This window comes from Folsomia candida, unplaced genomic scaffold, assembly GCF_002217175.1.
Source record: "Folsomia candida strain VU population unplaced genomic scaffold, ASM221717v1 Fcan01_Sc007, whole genome shotgun sequence".
Taxonomy (NCBI): domain Eukaryota; kingdom Metazoa; phylum Arthropoda; class Collembola; order Entomobryomorpha; family Isotomidae; genus Folsomia; species Folsomia candida.
The window spans coordinates 6,007,118-6,027,569 of NW_019091199.1; the positions used below are offsets into that span (position 1 = coordinate 6,007,118).

General features: G+C 38.0%; 4 protein-coding genes across 5 annotated transcripts in view; 2 read left to right on the top strand and 2 right to left on the bottom strand.

Moving 5' to 3' along the window:
- Window positions 1-5,900, top strand: LOC110852808 (VPS35 endosomal protein sorting factor-like). 2 transcript variants are annotated; one of them, XR_002548164.2, is made up of 20 exons: window positions 1-195; window positions 267-369; window positions 460-700; window positions 764-873; window positions 940-1,017; window positions 1,086-1,207; window positions 1,330-1,464; window positions 1,558-1,696; window positions 2,901-2,936; window positions 3,007-3,137; window positions 3,233-3,268; window positions 3,348-3,627; window positions 3,735-3,875; window positions 3,956-4,107; window positions 4,177-4,339; window positions 4,408-4,600; window positions 4,669-4,766; window positions 4,833-4,995; window positions 5,074-5,639; window positions 5,708-5,900. XR_002548164.2 is itself a non-coding variant. In XM_022100937.2 (19 exons), exons 1-19 carry the CDS (start codon window positions 170-172, stop codon window positions 5,412-5,414), a joined length of 2,688 nt encoding a protein of 895 aa, XP_021956629.1. In that variant the 5' UTR covers window positions 1-169; the 3' UTR covers window positions 5,415-5,900. The 2 variants fall into 2 exon arrangements, 1 of the variants encoding a protein (XP_021956629.1); XM_022100937.2 differs by having other exon boundaries at window positions 5,074-5,900.
- LOC110852810 (leucine carboxyl methyltransferase 1-like) lies at window positions 5,460-8,703 on the bottom strand. Its single transcript, XM_022100939.2, has 6 exons — window positions 7,750-8,703; window positions 7,418-7,679; window positions 7,250-7,332; window positions 7,019-7,177; window positions 6,844-6,953; window positions 5,460-6,735 (listed from the first exon to the last, which is right to left on the bottom strand). The coding sequence occupies exons 1-6, from the start codon at window positions 8,140-8,142 to the stop codon at window positions 6,519-6,521; spliced, it is 1,224 nt and encodes a 407-aa protein (XP_021956631.1). The 5' UTR covers window positions 8,143-8,703; the 3' UTR covers window positions 5,460-6,518.
- Window positions 8,702-11,566, top strand: LOC110852809 (DNA polymerase delta subunit 3). Its single transcript, XM_022100938.2, has 7 exons — window positions 8,702-8,932; window positions 9,017-9,072; window positions 9,156-9,590; window positions 9,741-10,153; window positions 10,242-10,412; window positions 10,485-10,676; window positions 10,777-11,566. Exons 1-7 carry the CDS (start codon window positions 8,864-8,866, stop codon window positions 11,031-11,033), a joined length of 1,593 nt encoding a protein of 530 aa, XP_021956630.1. The 5' UTR covers window positions 8,702-8,863; the 3' UTR covers window positions 11,034-11,566.
- Window positions 11,117-20,452, bottom strand: part of LOC110852697 (chordin-like protein 1) — a 27,797-nt gene continuing 18,461 nt past the window's right edge. Inside the window, exons 7-13 of the mRNA XM_022100808.2 lie at window positions 13,874-14,240; window positions 13,363-13,559; window positions 13,036-13,293; window positions 12,843-12,951; window positions 12,740-12,775; window positions 12,579-12,632; window positions 11,117-12,492 (exon numbers count right to left, since the gene is read on the bottom strand). Of these exons, the coding sequence (XP_021956500.2) occupies window positions 12,465-12,492; window positions 12,579-12,632; window positions 12,740-12,775; window positions 12,843-12,951; window positions 13,036-13,293; window positions 13,363-13,559; window positions 13,874-14,240 (1,049 nt within the window). The 3' untranslated portion in view covers window positions 11,117-12,464. The remainder of the gene's footprint in view (window positions 12,493-12,578; window positions 12,633-12,739; window positions 12,776-12,842; window positions 12,952-13,035; window positions 13,294-13,362; window positions 13,560-13,873; window positions 14,241-20,452) is intronic.

Consider the following 20,452-nt stretch of genomic DNA (forward strand, 5'->3'; position numbering starts at 1 on the left):
TAGTGCGGTAAACTGAAGATGAGACGATGATTGAGTTTGTTTACGTTTCTTGAAAAGTCAAATATTTCCTATCTTTTAAATATGATATTATTTTAGAAAATCTTTGTAACTTTTTTTTACGCCAAGGGCCAATTGTTTAACTTGAATCGAATCAGAGAGATTGTTAAAAATGCCTTCGCAAAGGCAGCAATTTTGGTAACTTGATAAATTAATCATCTGATCTCTCTAAATTGTAAATGTGGTTTAATTTCTGTATTTTTGTTCAGGTATACAAATGTGAATGCATACAATTGGAAGAAATCTTCAAAAGTACAATTAGAAAGGGAACATGTAGGGAAACACCCACTGCAAAGTTCTCCAGCACATTTGGTAAGCACTTTGATTTAATTTCGTGACAATTCAAATTGAAAGTTTTAGTCAATCATCATTGGTAAAATAATAAATATTGCATTTGTACAGGTGAAAGTAAAGTCGGACCCTTTCGATGGAATTGATCCACTCACTGCAAACCTTAATGAGCTTGACCCATTAACCAGGATGGTCGTGGACCAGGAGCAAATAACGCCATATTCAAATACAAATATTCGCTCGTCTAGGGACACTTTCGAACCATGGTCGTTTCGAAAGTCTGCAATTTTGAGTAGATTTACAACACAGGAAAAATTGTCAATTACAACTTCAATTTATGTGACAGAGAGTGGTAAGTCTGTTATCCAGTCAAAACTCTGCCAATCTTTATTAATTTGTGTCATTCTTATTAAAGAAGTTCGAGGTGTAAGCGAGAAAGTTCTGCATCGTTTGGAACAATTAGACCTTGACAGTGGATCCAAACAATTCTTTGGAGGTCTTTCTCAGGAAGAATATACTCATAAGGTTTTTTGTCAAGTTAAATTACTACTATGTGCATAATAATTGACCGCACTTTCATTTTTACCGCAGATTAATCAACTTCATCAACAATTAACGGAAGCATGGCAGTCAGATTTACGAGTTAACGCTCTTAAAATTTCAATCCAGGTATTAAAGTTTTATGGCATAATTATATATATTGGAAACACGTAACATGATAAAACTTTCATTTATAGTGTTGCAAATTGTTGGGGGATACTTCAGTCATATCATTTTATCCCAGCAAATTTGTCATCATTACAGACATCCTGGACAAGTTTGGACAAATGGTGTACACCCGACTGAAAGGGAAGCAAAGGTTTGAATAGAACTGAAACTACTATACGAGAACAATAGATTAATATATTAATCTAATTTTCACTATTAGATATATTTAATAGTGAAAAATAAGTAAGTAAATGTATGCAATTTTTGAAACAGTGACATCCTTCCTCCTGAAGTAGCAAAGGAAACCTGTAAAAATTGGTTCTTTAAAGTTGGATCAATTCGGGAACTTCTGCCGAGATTGTGCATAGAATTGGCCATATTGAAATCATATTCTTTCATTAATCCCAAGTAAGATTTGATTTAATAATACTGATATTATTGTACATGCATATAAAATCTTACACAGTCGTTAATAATGGATTTTAATTTTTCTATATACAGCCCAGAATACAGTAGAATTTTAATCCGGTTATTAAATTGCATGTGGGGAATTGGTGACCCTGTCGTTGCAATTTATCTAAGGTGCTACTTGTGTCGAGTGGCTATGGAGCTGGTGCCAAACGATAGGGAACTTTTCATGGTGAGTAAAATCAAGTTTGATCGTGTCTAACTTTGCTCGACTCCTGTTGAGCCGAGATGTTGTGACTTTTGATCAAAGTTGGCATAGTGGGCAGTCAGTAGTGGTGGTCAGGACGACAGTTATAATGTGAGAGAAATTACATGATGAGTTTTAAAAGGGCACAGTCTGAAATTACCAACGACTACGAGGGAGTAATTAAAATAAAACCAGGACCCAAGTCCAAAACACAAGTAGTTGTGCAAAATAGTGACAGTGATTCGGACGGCAGTTTATATGACGAAGATAAATATTTTTTTAGTGTCTGCCGAGGTTATCGTGTCCAAATTTTTCTTGACCTAACTGACCCAACCAACTATAGTTTAAAATTATCTGCTGTGACAGGTATTAGGGGTTTCGGTCGTGATTGACGTATAAAAAAGTGGAGGGGGAAGAATTTATTTACACCGAAATTCAGAATCCCAATTTCCGACTTTTTCGACTTTTTGAGATTGAATTTCAAGAATTAAGTGCTAATAATTCCTGTACGAACGCTTCAGAATGTTTCTTGTTTTTGATGTCAAGAGTTATGAAAAAACAATATAGAAAGGACAATACTAAATATCTAGGTTTATCTCCACGAAGTAAAAATACAGAAGTAGCAAAGTATGCTCAGCATCTTATTGATCTGCAAACTTTAAAAGCAACAGTGAAGAGTTTGTGGAGAACAGACATTTTTAGCATAGTTGTGGATGAAAAACTAAATGATGTGTTTAAGGGACTTAAAATAATCACGACAAATTTTTACAACATTCATTGCACCAGGGAGGATATTACAAAACTTATGAAAACCACGATTCATCCAATCATAAAAACTCCCAAAGTTAGTGCAAATACGGCTCGGCAGTCTGAACAATTAAAGTGCAGTTATTGTGACACTTCTTTTTCATGTCAGAAAACTCTGACACATCACCTAAAAGCGTCTCATAACAAAGAATCGAAACGCATTTGTCCAACGTGCAAGTTTCAAACAAATAACTCTGACACATACCAAAATCACTTGGCAAAACATCCTACATTTGACTGTGCAAAATGTAGACGACCTTTTGTAACCAACCAAAGTAGAAAGAAGCACCTTACGAATAAACTCTGTCCCCTAAAGATCCAAAGTCACTCACATCTTAGTAAATAATTGAAAAAATGCTAAAGAACTTTTCTTTTCGCCCAGAAATGTTTTCAAGATTTGCTTCTTTTACACGATCAGGTATGCACATAAGTAAAAAGTTAATGATATTGTTCTTTATAAATGAAGAAAACTAAACCATGTTGCAAAGGTTCTCGACAATTTTCGTAACTCGCCTCAACTTGCCGAAGCCAAAGTGTCGATGGAGACCTACATGATTGTCCTGAGTCCTGCGATTGACTGGATTTTACAATGTCTAGTGCATCGCGGAGAACATTTAAGGTAAGTAATCTTTTATTTAAATTTCAAACCATATCAATCATGTAATTCAGACTCAGCAAACACACGTATGTTCAAAATGTATTAAAATTTTTCAGTTACACACTACAATTGGTGTCGAATGTTCCTCCATTGTACGTAAATATGTTACGTTTATTTCCATGATTTTGAAAAATTATTATCTGAATAGAATTGTCCTTCATGCTTTGACAGTTGGAAATCCGTCTTGTTAAGTTCTGTTTTGGCCACATTTCCTCCATCATTTGTTGCAGAAGAGTCTTTGAACATATTGGACGTGATTCTATCTTTGGAAACTAATCTTTCCGAAATTATCCGAAACTTGGGACTCTGCCTAATAATTGTACATCCACAACATATCCATTCAAAGGAAATCTGGCCCAAAGTTTGGTTTCTTATCAAGAAACTTCAGAATCGAGATTCATATTTGGATTGTTCAGTAGTGTGGATGGAATTTGTCGTAAAAAACTTCGGAGTAAGTTATCATGTTATATACACGAGCACCACCTGCTAATCCTGCATAAGTAGTCGAGTTATGTCACTAGAACACTTTACTTATTATGCGTTTCTTCTCATTTTCAGCCGGACCTTGTCAATTTGTTTATTGAAGATATCATGAATCACGTCTCGCTTAGAAATATTGAACAATATCAAGGAAAACTGGCGAATGTTGTCGATAAATTGCTGACCTACTCAAGTGATATTACTCAGTTGTTGAGAATGGTGTGCATAATTGATTTGAATTATTTTTTTACACTAAAGTATTAAATATTCAATGATTATAATTATGTTGATGTATGCAGAACAAGTTTGTCAAAATGGTGAGCATTCTCCCTGTGGATAATGCCAAATCCGTCATTGCAACATTTAACGCTAAACATCAAAACGCACTGGGCGACAATATTCTGATTAGCACAATTATGCATTTTGCTTGTATGCTTCATGATTCCGTAGAGTAAGTGAAATATTTCATAATTAAACAAGGTCGACATTATCTAATGGTATGATGTTTTTGTATCTCAAGTGCACTTACACCGGTCGATGAAGTAAAACAGATTGGAAGTCTCATCAATGGATTTATCCTTCGAGTAAATTATGGCCGTGATTATGAGAGACAGATACAATTTTATGACGAAGCGAGAGGTTCCTTCACCAATATTGATACCGTCCTAGTGGAGCTAATTCAGGTTTACTGTAGATTTTGCTTTGCAAACTAGCTTAGGAAAATGACTGAATGAAGTTTTTTAATCTGCAGTGTGTTTGCCGACTTGGAATGGAAGTCGGATATATTGTCGGAGGTCATCATACTAAGAGAACCAGAGGATTTCTCTCAGCTTGTATAGCATACGCTTTCATTACCATTCCATCACTAGAAAATTGTTACACCCAAATTCAACTTTATCATCTTACTAGTCAAGTGGCTTATGCGAATCAGTGTGTTAGTCAAGGCAAGTAAAAGTTGTACGAATAATTGTTATATAATTTGACGAATTAATGAAGATGTAATTCTGAGTAGGCGATGCATGTCTGAAAGCTGCCATAAATTCTTTAAACGAAAATCGGAACGAGTTTGATTGTGGAGAACCAATTTTGATTGAATTTGTCTGTAATCTGGTAAGACTATAAGAACTTTTTTGTTCACGAAAATTATTTTGCTAAAAAATTGTATTCCTTTTACAGCTTGGAACACTTCTTGCCGTTCCAGACCATCCAAAAGAAACAATGCTATACATGCTTAAAGCCTTGATGACTATTCAATGGAACTCTGACGTAGTTCAACTGCGATATTTGGCACTGCTTGGAGCCTATGGACAAAAAGAATATCCATACAAGTTCAATTTGGGTGGGTAATTGATGATTTGATGTGCGAGTACATAATTCTTCATTCTTTTTTATCAGAAATTATTATTGCTTATTATAGTCGAGACTAACAGCGAACTATACGGAACTGCCAAACCCTTTATTGCAGAAGTGGACCTGTTGGCGGACAACGTTCTAAAAGAACTACTCTCGCACCTCAAACAATTGAGTGACCAACGCCAGACGAAGGCTCGGGCTAAACTAAGCTTAGACATCTTTTGGGAAATCGTTAATTGGGGGGACATTTCTGTCATGACAAATTATGCTCTCGATTTATGGGAAGTGTCCAAGAAGGGATTGGATCCAGCCGTTATAAACCGTTCCACCGAGCCATTAAGGAAAAAAGCAAACGTTAAACAGGAATATCAACCCTTATCTTCCAAATTGATGATAACCACATAGTAGTAGTAGTAGTAAAAATAGCAATAATGTTGAAACGCTTAAAGATTTAATTGCATTACGGACATTAAATACTATTTATTCTTGTTCAGTTAATTAATACATGTATAATGAGTGCAGTAAATATATAGACTCGGACACACATAGATGTTGGAATCAAAAGTCATGAACGGTTTGGTTTTTAGCTAGCTGTTGTTATAATTTCTTCTTGGCTGCAATAATAATATTGTGAGTGACATTACTAACCAAGAGTAGGACCATTGTATTACCGGTTAAAGGTATATTTCTATTTCTAGTTTCGTGTACTACGTGGAGAGGAGTTTGGAAACTACATCAAAAGACATTCTGTCCTTATTATTACATTCCACTAATTAATGTGAATATTTCAGTACCAGTCAAAACTGAATATCAAATCATTTCAAAATAAGTAATGTAACATCCAGCACACCAATAATAACAGGAATAAATGGCGAGAGACTATAATAATGATTTACGAATACGGATACGTGACACTATTATTGTAATGCATACTAGTAACAAGACATTGATTATGATGCGGTTTTTCTACGTCAACAATCTAAAGTAATACTACCAATTATTACTCAAATCTTGTTAGAGTTCTGGCGACAGTACCATAATTCTCACAAGATTGGAGCAATCATAATTAGAACTAACGACAAGTGATGATTTCTAATGGTATTAATTTAAACGAAAATGTGTGATGATCGTGCAAAGTACATTATTATCAGCGAGCGAAACGAACATATTATTGTTTCCATTCCACAAAACCACTGAAAGTTAATACAAAGCTTACATTCGTAAATAAAATTACAAGTAATTAAATCAATATTCGTAGCACGTTGAGTTTACAGTAAGATATATATGTATAATATATATTATAATGTGTACTTTTTGTTTTTTATAGCGATGCATTGTTAGAAATACACTAAAATTTACCTCTTTGTTCTTTGATTTGACACATTATCAAGAAAATGCACGAGTGATTTTTATAGACAGATATTTGCTATTAATTTTTTGCCCTGACTATGTAATACATACATGTGGTCTTGTCTTCTACCGTTACATCAATTAAATTTCAATAATCAATCATTCAAATTCCTTCAGCTCAACTGAATCGATACTTAGCGTCATGGCGTCATTGTACGCTATAACTATGCAGTAGTGATCAAATAGTTGCTTCAATAATTCGTGCTCGTCAAGCATCTCGATGGATTCTATTCGTTCGATTTCTTTCGGAGCTATAGACGCGTAAACGTCATTCATCGTCCATGCCTTTACTCCTTGCCAGCCACAATCGGTGAATCTAATTGTCATGAAAGAATAAAACAAATTATGAATAACTTGTGAAAACATTATGTTATAACAGTTATAAAATGGGGTATACAACTTCGGTGCGGCTGTATATGCATACCTTTGCCTCTGCGAGGTTAAGTCTTTACAATAATCGACACCAGCCAAACGACATCCCCTCAAATTAAGGTTGTTTAGCATAACTTCTGCGAATCGATCCGTCATATTAACCTGCACAAGGAAATGTAAGTAAATTAAAAATTGACCATTTCTTGATAACTACAAAATGAACACACTTGTTCATAATTCAGAAACAGCGAGGTTCGGAAATGATCATTAATCCACTTAAGTAAACTAGCTGACGCCTTGGGATCCATGTAGACTAGAACACACTCTGCAATAAAGATTGTGGGGAGATCGAATTTGATTCCACAACTTTGTAGCTTGGGTCCAAGCTGTGTAAATTATTAGACACGTTATAGCACATTATTTTCAATAATAGTTAATTATTAAAATTATATACTAACCTGATCCACATCTCGTAAGTCAATGCCAACAACGTGGTAGTCGAACGCATTAAGTTCATACTTGCTAATGCTAATTTCTCCGTCTGAAATTAGACCACGAAAAATTAGCTCAGCCTTTCTTACTACTGTCCATTTTAGTATTGCTTTTATAAGTAAAGTTTCAAGTACCATCATTGTTGAGAACTGCCAACAAAGCCATTGTATTCTTTATGTTGTGCACCTTCTTCATCGTTGTGGTAGGAAAGTCGACATCCACGAATGACGAGATCCTTATCTTGCTCCATTTTTCACGAATATGTCGATCATGTTTCAACCGCCAGTACAGCGTGTCAAAGCCACAACCCAAATTGATGATTTGGACTTCCGTCTCACAAACAGAGTTACTCCTACTTCTATTCCCCTCACCAGGACCAGCCTTTGGAATATATACCTGCACAATAGAATCATAATTTTAGTACACTTGCATTTGCATAATAATCATTCATTAGTTAGCTATTTACCACATCCGATGTCGCAATCTTCTCTAAAGTCTTGAGTATCAGCCTATACACTCCGTAAGTTCTGGCATAGTAGCCCCTATTGATCTCGGGAGGTTTTCGAATCACAGGTCCCCTCATAAAGTACTGAAGGAAGGGGTCGTTCCAATATCCTAGCTGGATGGCAGACCGTTTGCAAATGGAGGCGTCGTCATTGGTAGCTTGTACTGCTTCGTCCCCTTCTCCAAGGGTGTGATCCGGCGATGGAGGGACCGAGTGGGAGTGTGGTCCACCGTGGTGACTCAACCCAATCAGTGAACTCAGCCCGGACGAGGATCCTGAAGGAGTGAGGGGATTAGAATGCGGATGGGCGTGTGGGGGTGGCGATGGCGTCGTGGAGGGAGGTGGCATCGACATCTTGCTTGGCGCAGACAGGTCGAGTCAGATCGCAAATCACAACTATTTTTCTTAATCACGGTGTATTAAAAAACAATTGAAATAATACTGGTTCGGTTTCGTTCGGGCTTGATTGCGTATACTATTTAATTTTGTGTGCACTAAAAAACTTGACGGGTCGCTCTTTCTAAAGTCTCGTTTATCCTTTCCCAAGTTCTGATACTGTAAAACCCCCAACTTTTGATAAGTGGATATCCACCAACTGCTCCATCACGGTTCAATCAACAGCGTCAACAAGCAAACTTGACTAATTATTGATTGAAATCAATTATGTAAATTTGCGCAGCGCATAAAAAATAAACACGAAAACAAATCAAAATACACGACCCAACTATAACTCGAATCAAGTAGCGATCCGGTATAAACTTCGGTGTGAGAAGCGGACCAAGTTTTAGCAACGATTTTCAAATTATTTTCGAAAAAAACTGAATATTTTCATCAAAAATAATAAAAATTTCAGCTCCGTTGTTGACTGGACTAGCTGGACTGCTGATGGGCGACTGGAGTGGATGGCATAGAGCAGTCGATAATTAGACCGGCAGCGGGTGAAGGCTGCAATGCGGAGGCAAACCAACAACGAAATATTATCGTAAAAATAATATTGATTTTGTACCTGATTAATTAAAGTTAATTGATTATTAATTGTCTATTGCGGAGGAGATCTTATCGACATTAGATCATCATGACGTTACCGGTAGACCAAGTTTACCTTGAAAATTTGGAGGAATATATCTTTGATGATGAGAAATTCGTAAGTAGTTTAAAAAAAACGACATGTCGACGATGACAACGTTTTAAGGTTCGTTTACAGTGATAAGCTTTGAATTTATTGCAGGTTTCGTACAAATGGCTCAGTTGCAAGCTTGGGGTTCATGTGAATTTATCGAAGCAGTAAGAAATACATGCTTTATTTAGATTGACTTGTTTCCGAGAAATTGATTTTAGAATGGGTATTTTTTCAAATATGATTTCAGAATGCTCTACCAATTTCTAGAAATCCAGAAAGAAAAGGGCAAGAAAATCCATGCCATGTACTACATTTCCGGAATGGCTCCGCAGAAATGGATTTCAAAACTGAATTCTTCTGATGACGCTGGTTCCAATGGGTCATCAGCATCTTCCTCCCCGGAATTTGTTGAGAATAAGTCGCCCCCAGCGGATGAGGGTTCCCCAGACATGTTCCTCTTTGACAGCAGTGACGAAGAGGAGGATGACGACTTTGATGAGAATGGGGACGCCTTCATAGTCTCGATTTGCAAAGAGCAGGAAGTTGAAGAGTATCGAAAACACTTTTCGCAAATATTTTCACTCCACGTTTATGGGCTCAGCTCGTTTCCAATGACCAAACAGAGATTGGATGACTTTACCAAAGTTTCATTGTTTGATGACGACGGGAATGTGCCACAACAGTGAGTGGACCAAGTTTTAATGTATCTTTAAATGTGTTGTTTAAATTTTCTTAAAAAACTTCTTGGACTTGCGATTTGCAAGTTCCTGTGTCTCTCCTATATTATGTGGGCCATTTTTAAATTAAATTAAATCATTAATTAAATTTACAGTTATGGACCTATGGTGGTTAAGACAAACATTGAATTCAGACCTGATCCACGCAACGTTCAAAAACTGAAAGACATCGCAGAGGTGAAAGCAATGGTGAAAATACAGAAGGAAAAATGGGAGAAGGAAGAAGCATTGAAAGAACAGAAGAAGAAAGAAGAGGCTGCCAAGCCCAAAACGTTTAGTATTTTCCCTCAAACTACTACGTCAAAAAGTAAAAAGGAGGAAACGACGACCAAGAAGGATACAACTAAAAGTGGTGGAGGTGGAGGTGATAATCGATTAAAGAATATGTTTGCTGCGGCAGCAAGTAAACCCCCAGCGCCGAAAAAGATTGTCGAGGAAGAACCGAAAAAAGCTGACCCTCCAGTCAAAGAGAACAAGCGTAACACGAAAGAAGCCAGTGATGATGAAGGTACGAAAGGGGAATGAATGGGAATTTGGAGCGTCGTTGTATGGTGATTAGTTTTTTAATAACAAATTAAATTGTATTCTCTTTGCAGGATCTCCGTTCCAATCCAGGAGAAATAAGCCCAAAGGAAAGGGATCTTCTACTGCAAAGAATAAAAAGAAACAAAGTGAAAGCCAAAAAAGGAAAAGAATTCGCGACGTGTTTTCCTCTTCAGAAGACGACAGTGATACTGAGCGCAATGCAAAAATGTCGGATAATGAAGGTATGCTAACAGTTTAATTCCAAACTTGTACGATTGAAGTTGTTAACCATTGTATAATATTTGGATGGAAAGAACTTCCCGAATCTCCAGTTCCTAGGAAGTATCAAATTCAGTCAGACTCAGACTCAGACGACGCACAACCTGAACCGGCCCGTCCCAATAAAACTAAACAAGGTTCTAGTGAGGATAAAGTTGAGAAAACAGGAAGGAAGCGAGTATGTAAAACTGTTCCGCATCGCCACGTTGATGATGAAGGGTTTTTAGGTATGTCAGGATATATAATAAAATAAAAACAACAAACAAACTATGCAAGTTACTGTTAAATTATGACAGATTGAATGCATTTCCATCATTTAAATTCTAGTGACCGTAATGGAACAAGTGATGGTATCAGAGTCAGATCATTCGGAAGGGGATGAGCCAATGAACACTGACGAGGAACCAGCTCCTGTTCCCCGTGACATTGTGAAGAAACCAGAAGAACCATCCAAAACTTCCTCATTGCCAAAGTCAAAGGAAGTTCCAAAGCCTGCGGCGACAAGCAAAGCTGCCAAGGGAAAATCTGCTGCTGCCGGAACATCAAAGCAAGCATCTATCATGTCATTCTTCAAGAAAAAGTGAGGGCTTCCGGTTCATGCAGTGACCAATCATCATCTGACTGATTATATTCAACGTATTTCACAAACAAACCAAAACCACGAGTCTTACAATTCTTAAAATTTATTAAAAATTCAATTTTTGGAAACCTTATAAATATTGTAGTTTGACAACGTAAAAAAACTTAAGTTTTGTTCTGTATTACTTTTTCTATAAGTTATACATACGCCATCCAGTTTTCTGCTAGGGTTGATTCGAATCTATTCAAGCTGCTGCCATTCGTAGAGAAGTGCAATTTCAGCAAGATTGATTTACAAGTTTACAAATCAACTTGCAAGAATAGGATCAATCTAAACATTTGATGAATAATTGACCATTATAAAAGTTACAAGGTTATTATTAAGTAAAGTTAATGCATTTCATAATCAGCTCTACTCTCTTGTCTGCTACTTTAATTCACTACTCTATTACCATCTCTTTTATGTATTTAATTCAATCTATTTTTGCCTCAACTTTTTCAACAGGCTAATAAACCGATGTATTATCGATGAACAAAAGGACACGTGATTAATTCAATCTCGCATTATGCATACTTAATTTACAATAATTCCAATTCACATATCCCTAAAAATCTTCAAAACGTAGCTAGCTACATAAATAGATAATAAACTGCACCACAAATTCAGGTCGTCGTTTTATGTCAATTAATGCCATCCTATCAATTCTGCTTCATTTCATACATTGAAATAATTAAATTACACTTTTTAGTCTTTGTCAAAAATGGATTGAAGATAAGTACTTATTTCAATTACATGATGATTGATAACAAGACGTGCTCAATCTCACCTAATATTTATAACAGGCTAAACTCGATTCATTTACTAATTTTTACTACAAATACTTTCATTTTAAGTATAATTAGGTAAAATTTCAGTTCTTCGTGTCTCAGATTTTAGAATGCATACATATCTTTCAAATTTAATTAACCTTAATTAATTACATAATTTTTCATATCAGAGATCTTCACACAGTTTTTGATTTCAAGTGATTTCAAGTTTTCAGTGAAAGATATCATGCAAATTCGTAGGTATTTTCTTCTTCTAACTGCAAATATAAGTTAACTAAACCATAAAAAAATTCTAATTTACTAATTTATTAAAACCTTACACATTTAATCAATTATAGCAGCTCGTATTTAGCACAACTCATTTTTTTACACAGTGTTCTTAATTTACACAAGATAATGCGATTGACAAAAACTTTCTCCAGTTATTATTTCTTTAAATATGTAATTAATTAACAGATATTACGATAATAAATTGATTGAAGTGAGATAAATATTATTACAAGTTTTTATGACATTATGATGTCAATCCAGTTCAGGAGGAACACTGATTGGTGTCATATCATCATGGTTTGGGTTGATTCAAACGAAATTTCCCATCGTCTCAATAATTATGAAGTATTTAAGTAAACGATAAACCTGCCGATTAAAAAATAAATAATAGAGAAATACTTTTTTTAACAAAATGACTGGTGCAGGTAGGTATATTTAAATTATACATTTACATTTCTAGGAAATTCTTGATGGAGAGAAAATAATAAGTTAACCTGTTTTCCACACTATTTAAAAAAAGAACGGAAAGAAAATAAATTCAAAATAATGAGAAAAAAATATGTATCATGATTTTATCTAATTGTTCCATCCATCTTCTTAAGTGTTGACTGACCGTTCATGCATTAAACATTGCTTCCTCGCGATAAGTCTGTAATAATTAAGGGTTGATAAATTATTAACTTATCTTTTACTGTTAAAAATTGCAATTTGCATACCTATGTATTCTGAGAGATCGTTCCAAACTTGAGATCCGTGCAGCGCATCGAGCGACGCATCCTTTTTTCTCCAACTTCTTTTCGCGTCTTGTAAATTTATCGAGGTTTTCTGGACAAGAAAATTACAAATTTTTGAAAATGATAATGAAAGTAGTGAAATTATTGAAATTACGAAATTGCTTAACTTAATTACTTTCATTAGTTGCGCCGAGCAGGGTAAAAGTCTGTCTGGTCTTTATCTCATTAAAGTCAGGGAGAGATATATACTTTGTGGAAAACTGTGTAATTTCGCCATCTCTTAGCGTCCATTCGTGTAGATCGACCTGTGGGGACGTGTTGCGTCGCTGCTTGATGAATGCAAAGTTGACCAGTTCCGTATTGTTCAGCCCGATGCCGTGCGATCGGAGAGCGGTCACTTCTTGTTTACCAGAAACGCACATTTTCGACCCGTCTAAATAATTCAATATATAAGTAAATTAAGCTTTGTGATTTAGTATGTACAACTTGAGATATGGGTTACCATTGCTTATCATTGAGGTGCAAATTGGGCAGCAGTGACCCTCCACCTTGACCGGTTTTGCACACGGGAGTTCCTTCTTTGGGGGGCATTTTAGACGGCCACAGTCAATCTGTCCTTTCATACACTTGCATACGACACACTCCATTGTTCCGAAGGGACCAATGACTGGGTGCCAGGAGGATCCGTGCATGTAATATCTGAAAAAAATGCATATGTCATCGAAATGCTAATAAAATAACGTGTTTCTTTTCTTGTGGGCTTGCTAATTTTTGGCAACCCCAAAGGAAGAAATGCGAGGTGCAAGAAACTGGGAGAAAGTGCAAATATGCGCAATCTAGCCACGCGCCCTACAAAATACAGCGGGCGGGGCATAGTTTCCTGCGCCTTGCATTTCTTGCAGGTCAAAATACCTCCAAGAAACCACGTTCTTCCCGTTATTTCTTGCAAGCGTTTGTTACTTTCGCCCGAAACACTGCTAATAAAATAAAAATAACCCATCGTCTCATCTCACCTCCCAGCCGAAACACAGTCATCAAACTGACTAGTTTTCTCCTTGTTGCCTCCTCCTCCTCCAACACTACTCCCATCAAGATTATTACTCATCGTAATACTGCTCCCACTTCCGGGCGGAAATGCTCCCCCATCTCGAAACGTGATGGAACTCTCAATCGACCCCGAAGAGCCACTCCCACCCTCATCAACAGGTCGTTGGGTCTGGTCTCCGAAACGGTCCTTGGTCACGGAGAGGCTCGAATCACCCCCAAAACCGAGGGACGGTGGTGACCTAGCCTTCGGATAGTCGAGGTCCCCACTGTTTGAGGTCTGGTGCTGGTGAATAATGTTCGTGTTGGACTCCGACCCGCGTGGCTTTCTCCATGCTGTGAATGAAAAAAAGGCGAATAAAGTATTATCATTGAGCAATAATAAAGCAGAAAAGTGGAGCAAGTTTCACTCATCAGCAGAAATAAACTACTTTACGGGCAAGTTCTCAGACACGATAATTTTATGCTCTCGCATCCCCGAATAAATTGTGCTCTGGCACTAATAATCCTGTCAATGGAATGGAGATCAAGTGTAAGATCAGAGACCATGCACCGACAAGATTACTCACTTAGTTAGAGTAGTAGGCCACGTTCCTATGTATGTATACGGATGAGATTAATAGATTCGGTAAAAGTTTAACCGTCTCAAAGTCTAAGATACGATTTGAGCTGAGACGGACGGACGTATTCGGGGAAAGCAGACAAGAGTCAGACAGCATTATCAAGTGTGCACGTATCATCCGCATGGATGTTGTTGGCTGAATACCTTTGTGTATATGTACGGTATTGTAATTTTACTCTTTTTTTCTTTACTCTGATATTTCGCAATTTGTGCATTTTCGCAAAGTTTATAGAGTAACTATCTGCAAACTCGTGGTGGCAGTGATGTTGTAATCCGTACTCCGGCGGCGGCATGATTGATTGATGATGAGAATATTCAGATTCAGTGAAATTTCTCCTCTTTAGCTTTACTATTTTTTATGGGGTTTTGTGTATCTATTTCAATCTGCAAGTACGTGCTTTCACTCTGCTCTTTGCCTGCCTCCGATCCGACCCAATTTTACTCACTGTACTATTTATTTGGGGCATGATGTATATACAGTTTGTCAGTTTGTTAGTCAAACTTTCACTCAAACCTGGACTGGATATCTATAAAAAGAAGAAAAGCCAAAGTCATTCACTCAGTCAGTCAGTCAGTCGTCGGCACGTCTGGTGGCTAGAAAAGTAACGAGATTCACCATATTTATGTAAAAAAAATGTGATTGTATGCACGTGCATTATTGAGAAATATGACACCTACACGTCTACAAACTTGGCTTTGTTAGTACAAATAATTCCGAAGATTGGGAAATGTTTTTATTCTGTTTTCAACTTCCTCGACACGTTTACAAGTTAACAAAATTGCTGTCAAGATATGATCTCGACATGATTTTCACTGTCTCCACCAACTTTCACCCGAAGCAAATCATGTACATACATACACAGTTCCATAATCTGTGTAACATCACGAACGAAAAGTGACAGCAGCAGCATTATCGGGGTGGGTGACGCATCCGAGTGAAATCTACCCCAATCCAGCCACAACATGTATACATACATACAGATACATGCACCCACCCAACTGACAAAAAATGCCACCCAAAAACCTGGTCATTAAACCCTCCCACCCACCCACGCACGACCCCTACAACCGATAGGAAATCCAGTATTTTGATTGAATTCAATTTCCCATCAATCCTCACATCCATCCATCCGTCTATCCATCATCAACTACTAAATCTCGACACACTATTTAAAAGAACAGGAGCGAAGAAGGCAGGCGTTCGTTTCTTGTTTGTCTGGCTGGTCCTTGTTACGAGGGTTCCATTAGTAATCCACCCTGCCAAACCAGGCTAGCTGCCCTCCTCTTTTTCTCAAGCCTTAGTCTCGATATAAACTGTAAAAGAATGATTACAAAGAGAAATAATGGGATGGTTCTTCCCGTACCACCAGCAGCACCAGTTTGTGTACGTATGTATCTAGTTTGTAACACTGTTTGACGTCAATTCACTACTACTGCATTGATAAATGTTCTTATCCGTCCACAATTCACGAACGAGGTAGGCACCTATCTGGTACTACACTTCATTCAACTATTCCATATCCGGTCGTGTTAGGTATTACGGTGGTGGGGACACTGTACATACAAATTGTGTAAGGAGAAAGAGACAGGGATTGTGTAACCCTGTGCATATGCTTTCTCCTCAAGAATGCGTCATCCGTATACATACGCAAACGGAGAGGGTCTTCTTGGCGTCTCTGGTTTGGTACGCGAGGACATTATTAAAAATGTTAAGAGTGGTTGTGGTTCGATTTGGAGGAAAAAGAGTTTCACTTCATTACTAATCCGCCGCAACACGGAGAGAAGAGCGAGACCGGCTTAAAAGGTTCAAAGCACCCTGCCTGACATCCCTCGCCCCCTATAAGACTGACAGAAAAGGCTTGTCTGCCACCAGCCATTCTTGCCAGCGATGTGTGGGTGGATTGGATGGATATATTGGATTCCTACAATACGACCACGACAACGACGACGACGATGTCGACGACAACGTCGAGGAGCAATGTGATGATAGTGAGTGCGCTACTGGTGCGGATCGGATATGAGGGAACGACTATTAATCTAAGCTGGGCAGCAATTGCTTTCTCTCTCTCTCCTTCTTTTTTTAGAGGTGAGTGAATCACTTATGCACTCCATTAAGCGTTTGTTATTAGTTGATACGTACGTACAGCTGCCTATGTCGTCGTGGGCAGTATGCGTATATCGAAATCTGGTCTGAGGGGAAAGGCACATGATGTTATGAAACCATGACCTATCCCACGACGTAGTTGGTTGGTTAGCTAGACGAGAAAAGTTTTAGCACACAATGTATCCAATCCACACACACACAAACACATGCAATGCAAAGCTTTTTCTTGCACGAATGCCGCCAACGTCTGTCTGTCGAGTTATTCTATAATAAGCTAAAAGATTGTAATCAATCATCCACTTGAATCGTTTCCAGCAATTTTTTAGAAGATTCTGATTCGTTCCTCTCTCACTTTTGCGTATTTACAGCAGACAAATGTTTAGCAGGATTTCTTTTCTCACTTCTGTGAAAAATATGCTTAAACAAAGTCAATCATGGGGCAACGGATGGAAAAGAGCAGCTCAACCCACAGACAACGCCACGCCACAGACCATAAGCCATTTGCTATTAACGCTAACTATGATAAGTAAAAGTGAAGGCGACGACGTGAACGTGGTGGATACGAAGACCGAACAGATTTTTAGCTCTGGTGCATTTTTTATGATCTAAATAAGTGACGTCCGTCCGACTTTGACCATGATTCTCGTTTTCGTTTTTCTTGACGATTAGCAACACCAGCAGAAAGGTTGCGGAGATATGTAAATATACACACTCACGGCGTTACTATCGGTTAGGTTGGTATTTAGTGAAGTGTTTATATTAAAGGTTACCGAGGAGCAGATGTAGGATAACCTGTGTCATACGATACAGCCATAATAAATACCGGGACAGACCAAAGACATGTTCTCCGATAAGTACTTATTTGCTGATTGGGTCTGGTTCTGGTTCGTGAATATGACATGACGTTACCCGATATTTTCACTGATTCAATCCCATCTTAAATTTTTTTGCTCTCACGACTTACGACTTACGACACTGCAGTGATGATAAGTGTGTGCGTGGGTGGGTGGGTTGATTTATCACGCCTTTAATTTGTGACGGATGCTCTCCTCTCTCCTCTGATGGATATTTGGATGGAGGATAACGACGACGAGGATGATGATCATGACGATGATATGAAATGAATGAAACGCAGTGCAATTTCCGACTTTTGGACGTCACCTTTCATTCATTTGTGCCGACGTGTTTCAGAAACAGAGAGCATTCCATTGAACCCTCGGGACACAAATGCATGTGTTGTCGGCTGCTTGTTACATTATAAATTATTATTGAAATTTACTACACGGGCGAAATTTCCGTGAGAATTTGTGAGAACTCTTTGGAATGAATGAGGTGAAGTATTTATTGCCAATTTGGCGGAGACTTTGGGGAGAAACACCTACGTACACAAAACAAACGCTTCTACATATTTCCCAATTGTCTCCTTTACTTTATCCATCCAGGAATCAGGCCGCGGAAGCCGTGGGGACATTAACATTGTGGGATAGGGGAGGGCGGGGTTTATATAAGATGGGGAGATGATGGGGACATCGAACAACCGTGGGGACATTGTCCCCACACTTCCGCGGCCACTGATTGTGTATCGAGTGAGCCACGAAAAATGGTGAAAACACGATACATACATGAGAGAAAGTTAGTAACCAAAGATAGCAGAGAAAGTACGCTGAGGGGCTAATGGATATACGTCCGTTGAATTCCGGACGAGAAGAAGAAAGGTTTAGGAAACAGTAAAACTGGTTTCCGTCGGAAATATTAATGGGCGAGGGTAACAATAAAGGCTAAAAGTGATGGTGATAATAATGGCATATTGTAGTCCTGGGTGGGTGGATGGATGGATGGATGGGTGACTATTATTATAACGTGATCCGGTCTTCTTGCATGCGGGGACGGTCTGATTATTTTATGAGGTTCGGCTAAAACTGGAAATATTTGGCCATTTTCCCTTTTCCATTTCTAAAAAAAACACACAACTTTCCCCAGACGAAGAGAAAGTGGTGGATGGATGTTTATTTATTTTGAAATTGGGACATTTATAGATCCCATCGCAATTTGGTGGATGGGTGAATCATCCTGTGGCATTTGCCATTTATCAATAATAATCAGTGAGTGACTGAGTGACCAGTTGGGCAAAAGTGGAGTGGAGATAAAGATATATAAACAACAACCTGTTATTCCTTCAACAACTGGACTGGACTAATTAGGCTTGACCTTTACATCAGCCAGCCCACTACCCTCCATTGTCATGTCATGTCCAGGCCTACTTTCTCCCACCATGAACGAAACATCCCGCCCGTAGATACATGGAAAAGGCCTTGAAATTCAAATGTGACCTAAATACCCGCATAATTGTGTTAGTGGTGGTGCGTATGAGCACATAAATGTATTTACAACAACGTTCCTCCGATGGCGTGATGTGAGCGTGTCGTAGATTTCATAAACAACAAAACAATCCAATCCAAATGCGCATTTCGTACAGTCTGCCCCCACAGAATCACTTACTCGAATCGTGCCTCATGACGAGTGAGTGACTTTAAGAGTGACAACTTCCCACGCTTTCACCCAATTTCGCTCAGTGAGTCAGATAACGCAGAAAATCTAGTTAAGCTGGTAAAACTAAAGTACATACACAGCTGTAGGCAGACTCAGGTGGGTGGTCCGATCTGTCCTACAAAAAGTCAGTTGCAGAGTGGGTGATGAATTTCTGTTTGCCGGTAATAATATTTTTCCGATTTGCGCATCAGTTACGATTTGGCAAGTACATATCAACTTGCAATGCAAATCTGTATGCATAAAAGCGAAACTGAGTAGATTTTGGAACAGGTTGTATCAACAAATCTCAAATTATTCACAACGCACTTTCCTCTTTGTTTACTTTACCTACCCCGGATCAGTTCTACTACATCTTCGCCTACCTCCTATCTACTACCGTCGAGAGGAAACTTATTTGTACGAGTAGAGAAAGAAAGCATCATCACACGCAAGGGAAAATAATGATCCATGTCTCCCACAATTTTTGCTCGTATTTATCTAAACCTACGCAGAATTCTCGTGTCTCGTCTGGTTAAGTGTGATGTTGATGTTACGCAACATTTAGCAATATTTTCGCCAAAGTTCTGTATGTATCCTTCTTCTACCACTTTTCTGGTAAAACTGCTTCCTTTCTTTGCTTCCTAAATGTATGAATAGTTTCTTAAAAGGAACAGAAAAACGGAGGAATTGTGCAGAAACTATATCATTTTGCCCCATGTTTTAGCTTTGGCTTTCTTATTTACAAGATTTACATTAACACGTCAAGGGCAAGTCATTTGTAGATACGTGGATCTCCTTCTTCTGGATTGGAATGGATTGGAAAGTGCATCGCATCACGGGGCTGATGGAGGAGAAGAAAGTGAAAGCCATAAATTACTGGGCATGCATCGTGTATGTTTATCCACTAGTCTATGCATTTACTAAACGCACCCACGTTACGGACACAAAAATACATATGTACGGCACTCCTGGGCTTAAAAATCCCCCCATTTCGTGTATAATCAAACTATAGCTAACAGTGCGTTGTATGTATGCAAGTCGATGGACGTATCTATATTGTTATATTGCGAGGCAATAAATATTTAGTGGTTGTGCGGAAGGAAATCGATGAGTGAAAGTAAAAGTGCAGAATTGAACCGGGTTGGGTTGCATCTGTTACGTACGTAGACTTCATTTTCCTGGGTTTTGTACCATGTTCCATATTTTATTTGGTACTAATTTCCATCTGTTTACAGAATCTATCTACTACTTTTCCAGAAATTAGTCGAGTCTTATCGACTAGCATGAAGAAAT

Bases quoted from the DNA above. Each gene is read 5' to 3' on its own strand.
- LOC110852809 (XM_022100938.2), top strand. From the start codon at position 8,864: ATGACGTTACCGGTAGACCAAGTTTACCTTGAAAATTTGGAGGAATAT. The intron at 10,413-10,484 runs GTATGCTAACAG...TTGGATGGAAAG, and splicing joins AAAAATGTCGGATAATGAAG to AACTTCCCGAATCTCCAGTT. The intron at 10,677-10,776 runs GTATGTCAGGAT...TTTAAATTCTAG, and splicing joins TGATGATGAAGGGTTTTTAG to TGACCGTAATGGAACAAGTG.
- LOC110852810 (XM_022100939.2), bottom strand. From the start codon at position 8,142: ATGTCGATGCCACCTCCCTCCACGACGCCATCGCCACCCCCACACGCC. The intron at 7,680-7,749 runs GTAAATAGCTAA...TCTATTGTGCAG, and splicing joins AGATTGCGACATCGGATGTG to GTATATATTCCAAAGGCTGG. The intron at 7,333-7,417 runs GTACTTGAAACT...GTCTAATTTCAG, and splicing joins GGCAGTTCTCAACAATGATG to ACGGAGAAATTAGCATTAGC.
- LOC110852808 (XM_022100937.2), top strand. From the start codon at position 170: ATGCCTTCGCAAAGGCAGCAATTTTG. The intron at 4,601-4,668 runs GCAAGTAAAAGT...AATTCTGAGTAG, and splicing joins GAATCAGTGTGTTAGTCAAG to GCGATGCATGTCTGAAAGCT. The intron at 4,996-5,073 runs GTGGGTAATTGA...TGCTTATTATAG, and splicing joins TCCATACAAGTTCAATTTGG to TCGAGACTAACAGCGAACTA.